The 16216-nt window shown below is 38.3% G+C and overlaps 3 protein-coding genes across 3 annotated transcripts in view; all 3 read left to right on the top strand.

Annotated features, from left to right (window-relative positions):
* Positions 1-3029, top strand: part of LOC135226363 (broad-complex core protein-like) — a 108460-nt gene extending 105431 nt beyond the window's left edge. The window contains 1 exon segment of the mRNA XM_064265829.1: positions 1294-3029. Coding sequence (XP_064121899.1) covers positions 1294-2019 — 726 coding nt within the window. The 3' untranslated portion in view covers positions 2020-3029.
* Positions 2780-7687, top strand: LOC135226156 (zinc finger protein 697-like). The gene is made up of 3 exons (XM_064265597.1): positions 2780-2801; positions 5414-5562; positions 7151-7687. The coding sequence occupies exons 1-3, from the start codon at positions 2780-2782 to the stop codon at positions 7685-7687; spliced, it is 708 nt and encodes a 235-aa protein (XP_064121667.1).
* Positions 7688-8072: 385 nt separating this feature from the next.
* LOC135226155 (zinc finger protein 513-like) overlaps positions 8073-16216 on the top strand; it is a 12203-nt gene continuing 4059 nt past the window's right edge. The window contains exons 1-3 of the mRNA XM_064265596.1: positions 8073-8261; positions 8511-8924; positions 14830-15438. Coding sequence (XP_064121666.1) covers positions 8073-8261; positions 8511-8924; positions 14830-15438 — 1212 coding nt within the window. The remainder of the gene's footprint in view (positions 8262-8510; positions 8925-14829; positions 15439-16216) is intronic.

The raw sequence follows: 16216 nt of genomic DNA, 5'->3' as shown, positions 1-16216 counted from the left end.
TCAGTTTAGAAAAATAATCCACTTATGTTTGTTTGATGTATGTTATAAAGCATGCCCACTTATAATTGCTTTAGTTTGTAGTTTGCGGTAGAACTTTGAATTTTGTTATTCATTTAGGCATATAAGTTTTGTAATGAATTACCAGGGTCCCCTCTTAAATGACAAAGGTCTTTCCATGATGAAAGGGCAGCTTCTTTATCCCTAGTCACCCATTCATTCATTCATTCTTTCATGATTTGGAGGCGAAACATCTCTCCATTATACTTCACAAGCGACGAGAGACCTCTGATGCTGTGTCAACTTCAGCCTTCAGAGAAGGAAAGTTAAAAACAAAACACAAAATGAAATTTACAAATTACAGTCAAGAAACTTAGTATTGATGGCAAGTGATACATTGCAGAACAATATCTTGATTTATTGTCTGTGGCCTCAGGTAATTTATTCCTTAGTTTCAGTAATCAACGAGAAGGGAAGTTCAGGTTATTTGTTGCTTGGGAGATCTCCATATTCAGTTACATGTTTATATATTTGTGCAGTGCAAAGGAGTTGTTTATGGCCTAGAATGTGAATGTATTTCTCTGTGTGGTTGGGGACTGGGTCATATGGTTTGATAATTCCACGCTTCTCGTACATTTAAAACTGTATTCTGACCACATAAACTAAACGTCAATACATCTCTTGCATCCATCTCCCTCATAGGGAAATGGCTCGTTTCTGTAAAGGTTTACATGTAAACATCTGGATTAATCTTTTATGGCCCTGGGGACATGTTTATTTTGTAATTGGGTTGTTGACAAAGCAGACAAAGCATTGGGTTTGTTTTTCCTTCAAGTTATGTACTCTTTTAAATATGTGAGATGTAGAAAGGACTTTGTTACTATTTTCAAAGATATTTTTAGGGAAATTGTTGTAATTTTTGTCATTCTTTGTGTCTTTACATCTCAGTCGTGATGCCACCATTCTCTCATTGCCTATCTCAGTAATGTATCGCGTATTACAGCATCCGGTAGTATGTATGGGGCATTTCAAAACTCTTGTCCATATGAAACTGATCACCAATGATGCCACCTTTCCTTTATTCTCGTCATTTCGTCATTTCTCCCTCATGATTTAATGTTTCCTCTCCAGATTTGTATCTTTCTCTCTTACCCCCATTCATACGTGAGGTTGTTTGTTTTCATAGTGTCTTAAGGAGGAAGAATCCATCATGATGTGTTTGACCACAACCACTACTACTCTAGAGGGGAAGCCAGACAGACAGTGACGTTGTGTTTTTTATCTTTGTTTTTGCAGTTGGTGGGGGCTATGGTGGGAGGCGGCTTAGGCGGCCTGGTGGGAGGCGCCGGTGGCGCCGCCTACGGGCGCCGAGGAGGCCGCGGCAGCAAAATGTGCGTCTTCTGCGGCAAGTGCTTCGTCCGGTCTGACGTTCTGGTCCAGCACGTCCGGACGCACACGGGGGAGAAGCCCTATGCCTGTCCCCACTGCCCCTACAGGGCCTCCCAGAGGACGCACCTCAGGCTCCACCTGAGGCGCCACGACCAAAGCCAGATGATGGCGGCTGCTGCGGTGGCCGCCGCAAGCAGCCTCGTGCAGCTTCCCCTCCTCTCGTCTGCAGCAGCGGCAGCGGCAGCTCGCTTACATTCTGGTCTTGGAGATGCCTCCTCCTCTTCTCCTCCTCCTCCACCTCCACCTCCTCCTCCACCTCCTCTGAGTCAAGCCTCCTTGGTCCTGGGCCTCAGGCAGCAGGTCAACGATGCGGCAGCTCGACTTCTGCTGTCGGCAGAAGCCCTTCCAACTTCGGCTCCCACTACTGCTGCTGCTGCTGCTCCTCCATCCTCCTCCTCCTCTTCATCCTCCTCCTCTTCTTCCTCTTCCTCCTCAGTCGCATCCTCGACGTCGTCCTCTTCCTCAGGAGCTTCCCTCAACCACCACCACCACCATGGAGGAGGAGGAGGAGGAGGAGGAGGCAGCAGCGTGTCCTCGGCCAACCATCACGAAAGACAGCGCTCAGCGGATTAGCTTGCGGTTGATGGATGCTGTTTATACATCTCATTGACTTATTTATTGATTTTCCTTTTGTCTGTCTTTGTTTACCGCCCTTTTTCCTCTGCATGCGAGAAGAGTCTCTTCATCCGTTACGTCGCTTGTCTACTTCTCTAGTTGTAGTGGTGTGTTACTTAACAGCAGTAGGAGATTTGTTTTGTACTGTAACTTATTATCTCTTATAGTTATGTTTCTAAGAGAGGCCAAAAAGAAGGTTTTCACATTTCCTTTCAGTCCAATTGTTTGTTTGTTATGAATAATGTATATTTTGTAAAAGACTTTGGTTCAAATTGTGATATTCCAAAAGGGGCCTTTTGGAAGGATGCATGAAAGCTGATGTAATTTTGTATAGATTTTTGAGAGGTTTATTTATCTGTTTCACTTCAGATTTTGAGGACATATTATTATTATGGTTATTGTTATTGGAGAAACAAATCCACAGTTTTGTAACTGTTCAAATATATTTTGAAAATTAGAGCTACAGAATGTTGTCGTGACTGTACGATTTCCCTTTTTTGTAGATACTTGACAGCCTGTAAAGTTTTATTTTCTAAAAATCTTTGAACATGCACATAACTGGATCTGCTTCTCCATTTCAAGACTCATGCTACTGTGAGTATTTTAAAAAGATTAATGTTGTTATTTTGGAAGTAGACCCTCTCTCAAGCAAACTTCATTAAACAGAATGGCCATCTGGATGTGATTGCATTTTTGAAGTAGTTTCTCAACTTCTCGAATGAATTTCTTTGTAGAAGCAGGTGAGTTACATAACAGCCTTCCAAAGTTTATTGATTCCCTGACGTTTCGGGAGTTTGCTCTGTCAGTGATCAAAAGGCCAATGAAGCCGCGGGTACAACGTTGTCTGGATGACCATTCTGTTTAATAAAGTTTATTTTTATTATTATTATTATTGCATTGTTACTTACTTGCAGTCAGTCGCCTGGAAGGCCAAAGTGAAACCGGATATATCCTAAAAAAAAAAACAAGTGACTTAAAATAGAAACAACAACAACACAGGACCTCTTGCCTGATCTCTCGCTTTGTTAGGAGCAGTTCTGCTAACATTTATCTCATGACTTGATAACCATCACATGTCCTTAACCGCGCTCCCTTAACCAACTTAACAAACTCATAACTCCGCAGACCAGCCTTAAGGATATTTTTTTAATTATTTATGACGACAGACGGAAGTTGTTAGGTCTGTGACATCCCCCAGTGTTTGTTTTCCTATTGTTTGCAGAATTTTCGAGGTTATTAAAATAGAAACTGAGTGAGGAGTGTTTTTCTTTCATTTCATCCCATTTTGTGAGTGAAAGTCAAGGCTTAAGTCAAGTCCTCTGGTATGTGTGAAGTACACAAAAAAATGGAAAAAATCTTTTCATTAATATTATTATTCAGAAGGTGAACCCCATTCATATGGAACAAGTTCACCACAGGGGCCATTGACTTGAAATTCAAGCTTGCAAAGAATATGGTGTTCATTATTATAAATAATAATAGAGAAAATGAAGCCATATTCATATGGAACAAGCCCACCACAGGAGCCATTGACTTGAAATTCAAGCTTCCAAAGAATATGTTCATTTGAAAGAACCAACACAAGGCATTAGGAAATACAGAAAGATGAGATCAGTTATTAGTAAAAGGAAAAAATAATTTATAAATAAATAAATAAAAATGTTAGTAAATTATTGAAATTTAGGGTGGAGTGGATTGTATCTTTGCTTGAATTTTTGAGGTTCCAGATGCCCAACATTCCCAGTAAGGAACTGTTCCACAGTATCAAAGGATTTGTTTTCTCTTAAAGGTTTAAGGGAAGTGGAGACTTGGTGAACCTTTAGTATGGAGTCATATTAGATTCCGTATAATTCTGAAAGATCGCGAGCTGATATTTACAGAAATCCACAAGGTCATGGAAGCACCTCAGTGGCGTGGTTGGTATGGTGTTGGCTTGCCACCTCTGTGGCCGCGAGTTCGATTCTCGGGCATTCCATTGAGGAGTGAGAGATGTGTATTTCTGGTGATAGAAGTTCACTCCCTACGTGGTTAGGAAGTCCATAAAGCCGTTGGTCTCGTTGCTGAATAACCGTGACTGGTTCCATGCTGTGTAAAAACACCATACAAACAAACCACAAGATCATGAAAGTTGCATCTACAAAATATAGGAAATGTATAGAATGAAAGGAACCCCTTGAAATAGGTCCATCTTTTGATCATGGTAGGCATTGGCATCATTTGAGCTTTTTCTTGTGGGGGAATGTTTGAAACTTATGGTATGAGTGATGGGGTGCCCCTATCAGCTGGAGTAAGGGGGGTTGCCGCTGTAAGCCTGCTGAGAAAATTTTTATAAAATTGTGTGCATTTCAGAGTATTTTTAAACCATATACTCAAAGGCTAGAGGGGCAAACCAAGTCCTTGGGGGCCATTAGTGCCTTGAGGGGGCAAGTGCTCCCCCCCCCCCCCCCCCCCCCCCCGCAAAATGACGCCCTTGATGATAGGTTGAAAAGAGACTTCTTTTACCCCCAGTAACTGAGGTTGAAAAGAGACTTCTTTTACCCCAGTAACTGAGGGTGAAGAGACTTCTTTTACCCCCAGTAACTGGCTATTATGGTAGGAAATTGTAAGCGTGCTTTATGCCAACTGAATAATGACCATTTAACTTAGGGTTCAAATGCAGCTTTCGTATTGGTTGTGTCATTCAGAGCTGAAGCCGTCTAAAGGATCAGGGATATTTGCAAAGAATTTGGAGAGATATCAGAGAGAACAAAGAAATATTTCCAGGGAAAACGGAGAAATATTGCGAAGAAAACGGAGAGATATCAGAGGGAACAAAGAAATATTTACAAAGAAAACGGAGAGATATCAGAGAGAACAAAGAAATATTTGCCAGGAAAGCAGAGAAATAATTTCGAAGAAAACAGAGAAGTACTTGCAGAGAAAACGGAGGAATATTTACAACGAAAATGGAGAAGTACTTTCAGAGACAACGGGAAAATAATTGCGAAGAAAACAAAGAAATATTTGCAAATAAAGCAGGCGGAATATTTGCAAAGAAATAAGTGAAATGTTTGCGAAGAAAACAAGAATGTGTGTGAAGGAAGCGGAGAAATATCTGAGAACCGAGGAATATTTGCAGAGAAAATGAATAAATTTTTGAAGGGAAAAAGCTAAATGATTAAGAGAAAATGGAAAAATATTTGTGAAGAAAAGAGAATTGTGAAGAAAACTTAGGAATATGTGCAAAGTAAATAGAGAAATATTTGCAGAGAAAATGGAGAAATATTTTCATGGAAATATTTTAAGAGAAAATAGAGAAATGTTTGCAGAGAAAGTAGTGAAATATTTGCCCCAAAAAAACAAATATTTGCAGAGAAAATTGAGAAATATTTCCTGAGAAAACGGAAATATTTGCAAGGAAAACAGAGACTTGTTTGTGAAGAAAAACGGATAAATATTCAGGAAGAAAATGGAAATATTTGCAGAGAAAAAGGAAGATTCTTTGGAGGGGAAATGGAGAACGTAGGTCTTCCTTGGGCTTGACAAAATTGCCCTTTTTAACAGCAAGAGCTGTGACTCCAAAACCTGAAAGGAAAACAGTTCCTAGATTTATTTGTCCAGTAGGTTGGAAGGCTAATCAGATCTGCTCTGTATGGTGTCCTCAAGTTCTACTGAAGTACCAATGCTAAAACTGCTCAGGATTGATTACTAGTAGCGTGTAGAGTAGAGGCTTTTGTAGACAGAGTGGAAAGTGATATCCTTTGGGGTATCATTCTACTCCTGGAGATGAGATTCATCCTTGTAGTTATCAAGGATGATGCTGGGCACTCAAATTTTCAAACTGGACGAAAGTAATGTACATTATTCTCCAACCTCTGACTCCTGTGGAATGCATTTGGGGCTTTGGCAGTATATAAATTCGTGCAAGACAACCCTTTCGTGATAAGCTTCGTTCAGTCATGCATAATAACACCATTAACTCTTCAGTGCATTTTCACAGACCATGTTTCCCTTTGTTCCTTTTGTCCTCTTTCATGTTGTGGTTTTGAGTTGGGTAGGCATTGTCTGGAGGTATGTTTTATCTGTCTCAACCTTGACACTCCCAGTATAGATTTGACTCAGAATCTCTTGCAACCATATATGAAATATACTTCAGTGAGCCACTGAACACAAAATACCGTTACCAAAGTTCTGCTTTCCTAGGCCAGAATCTTAGCATTCATTTCAGTGTGACTATACCAATATTTGCAAGTGTAAGAGAGCAGTGATCCCTCAGTTGTAGAATAGATCTTAACTTTGGTATGGATAGATCTTTACTTTGATATGGGTAGAAATAGATTGTATCTGACAGTGTTTACAGAATACGTTGTCACTAAAATGGTCAAGTTCAATAACGTTTCTTTGCTTGAGATGGCATGTTTTGGACAAACATTGCCTGCCACAAGATCTGCACTGTTGAAAGATACGAGTTAGTCTTGCTCACAGACTCTTCAGGTCTTTAAATCTCTTTGAATCCCAAGGGTAGTGGGTCAATGTTTTTATTGTTCCATTATATTGAATGAACTAATGGCATCTCTGTACTAGAAATGTGTAAAGCATAGTTTCCATCAACCATGGGACATCTTAGCCTACAAGAAGGTTATAGCATTTAAAGTTTTTAATTTAATTTTCTTTCATGACTGTTATCTATCAAGATCGTTGTTCTGTTAATGGCATACATTTTTAATTAAACTTATTTTTAATTCACAATTTGTGGTCGGTTGATTGATGCTAACTGGAGTATTATTGTATTTTATTGTTAGCTGTTCCAAGCTAGTTGTTGGTTACTTCCAAAACTTTTTCAATGTGTTTATCTACTCTTGGGTAAATCTGTTTAATACAGGGACTTGGGAACGGCGTTTATTTGCTTTTCAGTATCGTGGGTTTGTTATTGTGTCCATAGAAGTTTGTCGTGATGTCTAGGGATAGGTTCGTGAAAAAGCAAATGTGTGTATGGGTAAAGTAAGACTCCCTTTAACATAACTGGTGATGATGAAAGCAATTATTTACTGTTTTGACGATGTGCTGTTGAGATCCCCAGCTCCTTACCTGCCCCCCTTCTTGTTTGCAGTGGCGACGCGCCCTAGCTGGAGGATCCCCTTTCCCGCCAAAACAGCTCTTGGTGTTGGTCGGTCAGCAGCAGCAGCAGCAGTCTTTGGCAGCTAGTCCCGCTGGATCGGCCTCTTCTTCGGGTCCTGTGTCGCTGGCCAGCTTCGCTTCTGGTGGCAGCAGCAGTGGAGGAGGAGGAGGAGGAGGATGCGTAGCAGGACTAAAGAAATTCCACTGCGAGTTCTGTGGCAAAGGATTCCAGTGGCAGAGCAACCTGCAGCTGCACGTCAGAAGCCACACGGGAGAGAAGCCGTACCCCTGCAGTGAGTGTTCTTACCGGGCGACGCAGAGGTCTGACCTCACCAAGCACATGCGGATCCACACTGGAGAGAAGCCCTATGCCTGTCCCCGATGCCCTTACAGGGCGGCTTATACCTCCTCCCTGAGGGACCACACTCTCCTGCACCATGGGGGATTCGATGCGTCGGCTCTACAAACATCGAGCCCTTCCATTTCCTCCTCCTCCACCACCACGGTCACAACCCAACAGCCGCAATGAATTGCTAGGTCAGAGGATTCTGTCTCTGTCTCTCTCTGTGTTCTTCACCCCTTTCTTGTTCCCATCTTCTTCCTTCTGGATAACTCTCTTTATGTTTCTACTACTTACCCATCTGTACGATTTGTCTCTAAATGGAAAAATGTACTATTTAGATACCTTGTGATATTGTGATATTGGAAGAACCGTCTCGCTCTTAATTTATCCACTAAATCTGAAAATCTTCTTCTTAAGTTTTAGAAGTTCCTTGCAGTTGGTCTCTCTAAATCACCTCTTTCCTCATTGCTTGCCAGTAGCATTGCTGCATCGTCTACAAACGCCAATAAATCTTTCAAGAGACAAAGAAAGGAGGCATGAGAATAATAAGAAATAAAAGAGAATAGCTGAAATGTATAAAGAAGTAACAGTTATGAATGAAAAGGGGAACACAGCCAAATCAAAATCAGTGAATGCCAAGATGCTCTGCATGCACAGCCTCTATACTTGTTTGCCTGCCTGCCTCAATGATAGTGATAATGATAATGATAATGATGATGATGATGACCTTAATCAGCCTTTCATTATTAACTTGATGCATGTGAGGAGTAGCTTAATGCTCTGAAAAATAAAAATAAACGAGAATAAGACATAATTAATAAGCAAGACAAACCAAGAAGTGATTGAGTGACATTTTTGATGATTTCTGTTGTTGGGGGTTATGTTGTTGGGGACGAACTGGTGGAGGTGCAGGCAGAGGTAGGTCGCCACCAACACCATCATCTCCTCAATCTCCACCCACTCTACTCTCAAAGCGAGATCCTGACGGTGACGTGTTTTATGTTCGCAGGCCATGAAAAAAGCCGTGGTGTCCACTTTGCGAAGTTGTCACCTCGTCTGTCCCCTCTGTCCCAGCAGCGGCTTCCCCTCGGCCACCGAGCTCAGCCGCCACGCAGCCACGGCCCACCAGCTGGACAAGCTCTACTGGTGCTACCAGTGCAAGTACCGCTCCGACTCCAAGTCCAATCTCCTGAGGCACCTTCGCACGCACACCGGAGAGAAGAGGCACGCGTGTCCCGTCTGTCCCTACAGGGCCGGGCAGCGGTCGGACCTGCGCCGCCATCTTAGAGTCCACGCGCTCAGGCTGGCCCACAACACCCTCCAGTGCTGCCTGTGTGACTACACCACGCCCACGCCCGTGGCCTTCTCGCTCCACATGCTGGAGAAGCACTCCTCCGAGGGGCAGGAGGAATCGCAGGAGGAGGCGGGGACTTGAGAGGGACTTTTCTCAGAAGGCCAACTTGAGGCCTTTTGGGACGTGAATGGAAGGACTTCCGGAGATGGAATAAATGGATAAATGGCAATATACTCTGACTGACGGACTTGAATTTACATAGGAGACCGAAATAGAACTCTCTCTCTCTCTCTCTCTCTCTCTCTCTCTCTCTCTCTCTCTCTCTCTCTCTCTCTCATTGTAGTCGTGAACTGCCCACTCAAATCAGATCTTCCGATACGAATTTTTCTTAATGTTCATGACTGGAATTCTCACGGAGGACGAATATTATTGTTGTAAACGACGAGGGACTGTAAGAGATAATTTCCATTGAGTCTTCTGAGTTTGTAGATTTATAAAAGACCTTATGAATATATTTGATGACCTTTATGTGACCTGCTTGACTCCAGGAATATGTGGCCGTATGATCTTCACGTTTTTATATGTTATACATTCTCTCTCTCTCTTCTCTCTCTCTCTCTCTCTCTCTCTCTCTCTCTCTCTCTCTCACAAATGATTTTATAGTTTAGTTTTGCTGTTTATTGTGAATACTCCGTCGAACTTTGTTGATATGTTTAGCATAAAGGAACTTGATGTGGCACAAAATTTATTATTATTATTATTATTTATTTATTTTATTAAATCATGAATTGTATTGAAAGCTCAGCATAATAAAGTTTGTTGTCGTTAATCCATATATATGACATGATAGTTGAAGAATTGAAGTACAAAGAACAACAGCTCTCTCTCTCTCTCTCTCTCTCTCTCTCTCTCTCTCTCTCTCTCTCTCTCACAAATGATTTTATAGTTTAGTTTTGCTGTTTATTGTGAATACTCCGTCGAACTTTGTTGATATGTTTAGCATAAAGGAACTTGATGTGGCACAAAATTTATTATTATTATTATTTATTTATTTTATTAAATCATGAATTGTATTGAAAGCTCAGCATAATAAAGTTTGTTGTCGTTAATCCATATATATGACATGATAGTTGAAGTACAAAGAACAACAGCTCTCTCTCTCTCTTTAAGCTCTGTAATACAGTGTTTTGTAATAAGTGATTTCCAGTATGTGGGCAACAATTTGAATTTGTGTTCATATGATATGTGTTTTTTCTTTTGGTGTTATTTATTTGTAAAATATGCATAAATTAAGCTTTATTATTGTTTGATGCCTGATTTGGGCGAATTGCTAAGACAGATATTACTAGCAATTCTGTGAAGCTGACTGGATGGAGTTGTTGCTTTCATGAAAATTTATTTTTTGTCTATATAATATCTGTTTAGTTCATGATTCTTGTTGTGTTTGATCCTTTCTTTTATATTATTTGTGCCAAGGTAAATTTAGTTTTCATATACTTTTACAATAACGAAAGTGGAAGAAGTTAACCTTGCTTCTTTGAGAGAGAGAGAGAGAGAGAGAGTTACCATTCCTATACAGAAATTTATGTGGCGTTTTTATGACCAAGTAATTCTGGTCGGGGCAACCCAGGTAACAGCCAAAATATAAGCTGACCCATTTCTGTATATTTCCATAATTAATAAAAGGACCCTCTACAACCCCACCCAGAAATCCACAGGTGTCAGAACTCATTTATGACAAAGTAAGCCTTGTAGGGATCATTGAAACGAATTGGTAAGTGAAGTTAGTGACCTTTGTAATTCCTTAATTTCATTCTCATGCAGGTCCTTGAGTGCCAAGGACTAACATACATTGTGTACTCAATTTTATTTACTATTTGAATGTTTTTTTTCCATGTTGCCCCTTCAAGATCTGGTTAAAATGAAATCTGTATTGTTGTTTTTTTCTTTATACCTGGCTGAGAGGAATCTAGTAGGGGTAGCAAATGCAGTAATGATGCATTTTATAGCAAGAGTCCATATTCATATTTAGTTATATTCCATTTCCTCAGGCATCCACCAACTCTGCCTCACATAGATATTTGACTCAGTGTCACCCTGATCTTGTACCCTATTTTTTTTTTTTTTTTTTGCAATTCAATGTTCTTAAACTTCTTTTCCTTCTTTAAATTGATTATTTGTATTGCATACTCGTCTCTCAACATTTAATCATCATTTTGCAATTTGCATAATTTCGTGATGCCTGTCACATTCATCTATTCAACACTTGTCTCATAACTCTATTGCTTCATATATAGGCGCCCTGTCACCAAATGACTCTATATATCTTCAAACTGAAGATGTATGGAAATTAATGGTTTATTTAATTCATCTCATATTTTTTCATAATAACTGCTCATGTCTTATAACTGATCTCTGCCTGATACAGTTGACTGTGTGCCCACGAAGAATCATCAGAGATTGGTTTTGATGATTCTGGACAAATCATTCATTAATCTTCCCCCCCCCCACCAACCACCACCACCACCACCACACTGGAAGGCAGGTGTGTAAGTCTTGGTCAAAGTGTATTGAGAGATACAAGTGACTGAGTGTACTTTATTCCAATTGGAACTGAAGAAACCGCTTCTTGATTCCAAGCCAGTGGTGTGACTCTGGATAATCATTAAAAAAAAAAAACTTGAAATATGGTGATAATGGTTATGAATTTCTTTGAAAATTAATCACAACCAGGGAAGTTCATGAAGTTTCATGACAAAGGAGTACTTCTTATGAAGTTTCATGACAAAGGAGTACTTCTTGGTGAAATAACCTTGAAATGTGGTGATATTTGAAAAGAACTTCCTTGGGAACACTCCATAACCAGAGAAGTTGATGAAGTTGAACGACAAAAGAGGACCTTTAGGCCAACTTCCTCAAAAGTGAGAATGTTAGGCGTGTTGATGAAATTAAAAATGTTCAAAACTTTTTTTGTTTTTTGTTCTTTTGTTTTGTTGTTTGATAGAACAAATAGATGAATCTATGACTAGTAGAATAAGCTACGTTAGTTGTCAGTTGTTTGTATATTGTATGATAAGGTACATATAGTGTTGCAGTCTATATAAAAGTATTTTATAGATGATGATGATGATCCTGAATATTATTATCCTTCTGGTGTTGAAGACTGGGTCTTTCTTAACCATACAGTAACTTATTATTATTATTATTATTATTATTATTATTATTATTATTATTATTATTATTATTATTATTATTATTATTATTATTATTATTATTATTATTATTCAGATGAACCCTTTTCATATGGAACAAGCCCACCAAAGATGCTATTGACTTGAAATTTAAGTTTCCAAAGACCATTATTATTATTATTATTATTATTATTATTATTATTATTATTATTATTATTATTATTATTATTATTATTTTGGTCTATCACAGTCGTCTTTTTCGACTGGGTGGTTTTTATTATTATTATTATTATTATTATTATTATTATTATTATTATTGATTGCAGGTCCACAATAATATCGCATGTGAAGTATAAAGTCTTTAATAATAAGAGCTTTCGAACCTTGTACTAGGTTCATCTTCAGTCACTTGACTGAAGATGAACCTAGTACAAGGTTCGAAAGCTCTTATTATTAAAGACTTTATACTTCACATGCGATATTATTGTGGACCTGCAATCATTGTTATCATTTTCGACACTGAAAATTGTGCCCATTATTATTATTATTATTATTATTATTATTATTATTATTATTATTATTATTATTATTATTATTATTATTATTATTATTATTCAGAAGTTGAACCCTATTCATATGGAACAAGCCCACCAAAGGGGCTTGAAATTCAAGTTTCCAAAGAATATTATTATTATTATTAATTATTATTATTATTATTATTATTATTATTATTATTATTATTATTATTATTATTATTTAGGAGATGAACCCATTTTGTAGGGAACAAGCCCACCAAAGGGGCGATCGACTTGAAATTCAAGCTTCCAAATAATATTATGGTGTTCATTTGAATAAAGTAACGGAAGGTAATGTGATATGCATAAAAAGGAGGTTGGTTATTCGAAAAACAGATAAATATACGAATAAATAAATAAAAATGTAAGTAGAATATTAAAATACAAGTTGAGTTGTATTAGGGTAGCAATGAATTGCATCTCCACTTGAAACTTTTTAAGTCAGCACTTACAGTTAGACACATTTTATGCAATGTACAAAATTCACCGAATAATAACTCTTGGCGACACATGAGTTAAATGAAACTTTGTCAGAATCTTCGTCGTTTTTTTTTATATTTAAGACAGTATTGATCTGGTGGTTGTCGTAGAAATGCGTGAAGAATTTGGAATAATAATAATAATAATAATAATAATAATAATAGTAATAATAATAATACAGCTAGGCACTGAAGAGATCGATCCGGTGTTTGTCAGAGAAACGCTGTGAAGAAATGAGAAAATAATAAAAGAGCAAGTTAGCGGAAACATATAATGAAACTTATAAAAGAGGGTGGAAAAAATATGCAGTCTTAATGTAGCAATTTGATGAGAGAAAAAAATATCAACCTTGGACGATTATCTTCAAGTCATGAGTTGTTTGTCGAAGTATAAGACATAAAACTTGTAAAATACAAAAATAAATTGTAAATGTATAAAAGAGAGAGAGAAAAAAACTTGCAATCACATTGTACCACTTTAAACCTGGAAGAGTTTTTTTGCACGTATAAGACATAAAGCATAAAGTTTTGAAACTTATGAAAGAGAGAAAGAGAAAACTGTCAATCTTGTACGAATTTGAGGGAAAAAAATTAAATTGGAAGGAATAGCTTCAAGTGATGAAAAAAAATGTATAAGATGATTTTTTGTGCCAATTTGATTAGTTATTTTTACGTATTGACCTAAAAAGGGGACATATCCGCAGTTTTTTTTTTTTTTATAATTTAATTCAGGCCTGACCAAATTAACAGCAAAAATGGAGAATTTATTAAGAGAGAAAGTGACTTGGAAGGAATATCTTCAAGTTATAAGGTTTTGTCACGTGCTGAAAAAAATTAGGCCAGATTCAGTTTATTTTTTCATAATTTTTATTAATTTAGACTTGACCACATTAACAGCAAAAATTGAGACTTTTTTTTTTTTTTTTTTCTATAAGGGCAAAAATAATTTGGAAGGAATATCTTCAGTTGATAGGGTATTTTTCACGTATTAACAAATACTGTGTATATGAGCATCTTTTTTTTTTATATTTGATTAATTCAGGCTTGACCAAATTAGCACCCAAAATCAAGCATTTAATGAAAGAGAAAGTAATTTGGAAGGAATGTCTTCAAGTGATAAGTTTCTGTTTTTTCGTACTGAAAAAAATTGGGCCAGATTCAGTTTTTACTTGATCAATTTAAACTTTACCATATTAACAGGAAAAATGGAGAATTTAACATACGAAAGAGTAACTTAAAAGGAACATCTGCAAGTGATGATTTTTTTTTTTTTTTTTTTTTTTTTTTGACATTTTGATAAAAAAAAAAGAGGTACATTCGGCTTCAAGGTTTATTTTTATTCAATTTTTAAAAACAAATTGAAACTACCAGATGAACAGCAAAGATCCAGGATTAATTTTCTCACGGGATAATAATTAAGAGTGAAGAGGTTTTTTGACGTTTTGACCAAAAAATGAGACACATTCAACTTCAAGCTTATTTTTTAAAATTTATTTGTTTAATCGAAACCTAACCAGATGAAGAGCAAAAATCGAGGATGTATTTTCTCGCGCGATATTAGGGAAATGAGAGATAAGTTGTTTTTATGACGTATTGACGTAAAAAAAAGTGGGGTATATTCGACATCATTTATCTGTTATTAACTTAAACCTAACTAATCTGACATAAAAAAAAATCGAGGACTATGTATTCCTCGCGCGATAATAATTAAGGGAATTGGATCAGGTGAGGAGGACACGCAGGCAACCTAATAGATATATATTCACCGTCGATATTCTATCGTTTGCAGTATAATGGCGGCCCCGTCGAAGAACCCAGGAGAGACAAGGACCTCGAGGACGAAGTAGAAGAAGTAGAAGTAGAAGAAGTAGAAGAAGAAGAAGAAGAAGAAGTTGAAGAAGAAGAAGTACAGGAGGTAGAAGACCTTCCTTACTACAGCAGTAGTAGCAGCGGGGCCGGGGGAGGCGCCGCCCTTCCAACATCCAGCTCCACCTCCACCTCCACCTCCGTCAGATACAGCAGCGCCTTCTTCGGTATAGGCGTCCCCCTGGACGCAGAAGACCCGGACACCCACCCCCACGCCCACCACCATCTTCACCACCACCATCCGCCAGACGCCCTCCTCCCTCAGGCACTTCTGTGCCCGCAGTGCGGGCGGAGCTACACCCACATGTCCGCCCTCAGACGCCACCTGCGGGCGCACTCGGCCGACAAGCCCTACGGCTGCGACTTCTGCGGGTACAGGGCCATCCAGAGGTCGGACGTCACGCGGCACATGAGAACCCACACCGGAGAGAGGCCCTACCAGTGCCCACACTGCCCCCACAAGGCGTCCCAGTCGGGGGACCTGGACAGACACATCGTGTCTGTGCACACGGATCTGTGCTTCGAGTGTCAGGTGTGCTCCCACAAGGCGCCCTCCCAGTCCAGCATGATCTCACACTTGAGGAAGAAGCACATCTGAAGAGAAATGATGATTTATCAGTTCAGAAGGAAGTTTATTAGTTTTCTAGCAGTTTATCACAGCTGAGGAAGAAACACATTTGAAGAGAAACGATGAATGAGTCGAAATGAATTTTCAGTTCTGAAGAGAAGTAACGAATGAATCTGAAAGGATTTTCAGTTCTCTAGCAATTTATAACAGCTGAAGAAACACGTTTCAAGATAAACATTATGAGTTATCAGTTGGAAAGGATGTTTAGTTTTCTAGCAATTCGTCAAACTTGAGAAAGTAGCACATTTGAAGATAACTTATGAATTATCAATTGAAAATTATTTTTAGTTTTTAGCAATTCTTCACAGTTAAGAAAGTCGCCCGTGCGATGAAAAATTATGAATTAGTTGAAAAAAGTCTAGTTTTATAGCAATGCATTACACATATGAAGAGAAATAATGAATTACCAATTGAATTGGAGTTTTAGTTTTAAAGCAATTCATCATAGTTGAGGAAGAAGCACATTTGATACAAAAATGAATTAGTTGAATTGGCTTTTTATTTTTCTGGCAAGTCATCAAACTTGAGACAGCTGTACATTTGAAGATAAATGATGAATTATCAGTTGAAAAGGATTTTTATTTGTCAAGCAAATCATCACACTTAAGGAAGAAGCTCATTAGGTGATTGGTGATGAATTAGTTGGAAATGATTTTTAGTTCTGTAGCAATTCATCACAGTT

This window comes from Macrobrachium nipponense, chromosome 14, assembly GCF_015104395.2.
Source record: "Macrobrachium nipponense isolate FS-2020 chromosome 14, ASM1510439v2, whole genome shotgun sequence".
NCBI classification, from domain to species: domain Eukaryota; kingdom Metazoa; phylum Arthropoda; class Malacostraca; order Decapoda; family Palaemonidae; genus Macrobrachium; species Macrobrachium nipponense.
Note: the sequence above shows the minus strand (reverse complement) of the source record. Positions and strands in the feature narration are given on the sequence as shown.

Excerpts from the sequence above, each read along its gene's own strand:
- LOC135226156 (XM_064265597.1), top strand. The coding sequence starts at position 2,780 with ATGAATTTCTTTGTAGAAGCAG. Across the intron at positions 2,802-5,413 it reads GAATTTCTTTGTAGAAGCAG|AGAAAATTGAGAAATATTTC; the intron begins GTGAGTTACATA and ends AAATATTTGCAG. Across the intron at positions 5,563-7,150 it reads TTGGAGGGGAAATGGAGAAC|TGGCGACGCGCCCTAGCTGG; the intron begins GTAGGTCTTCCT and ends TCTTGTTTGCAG.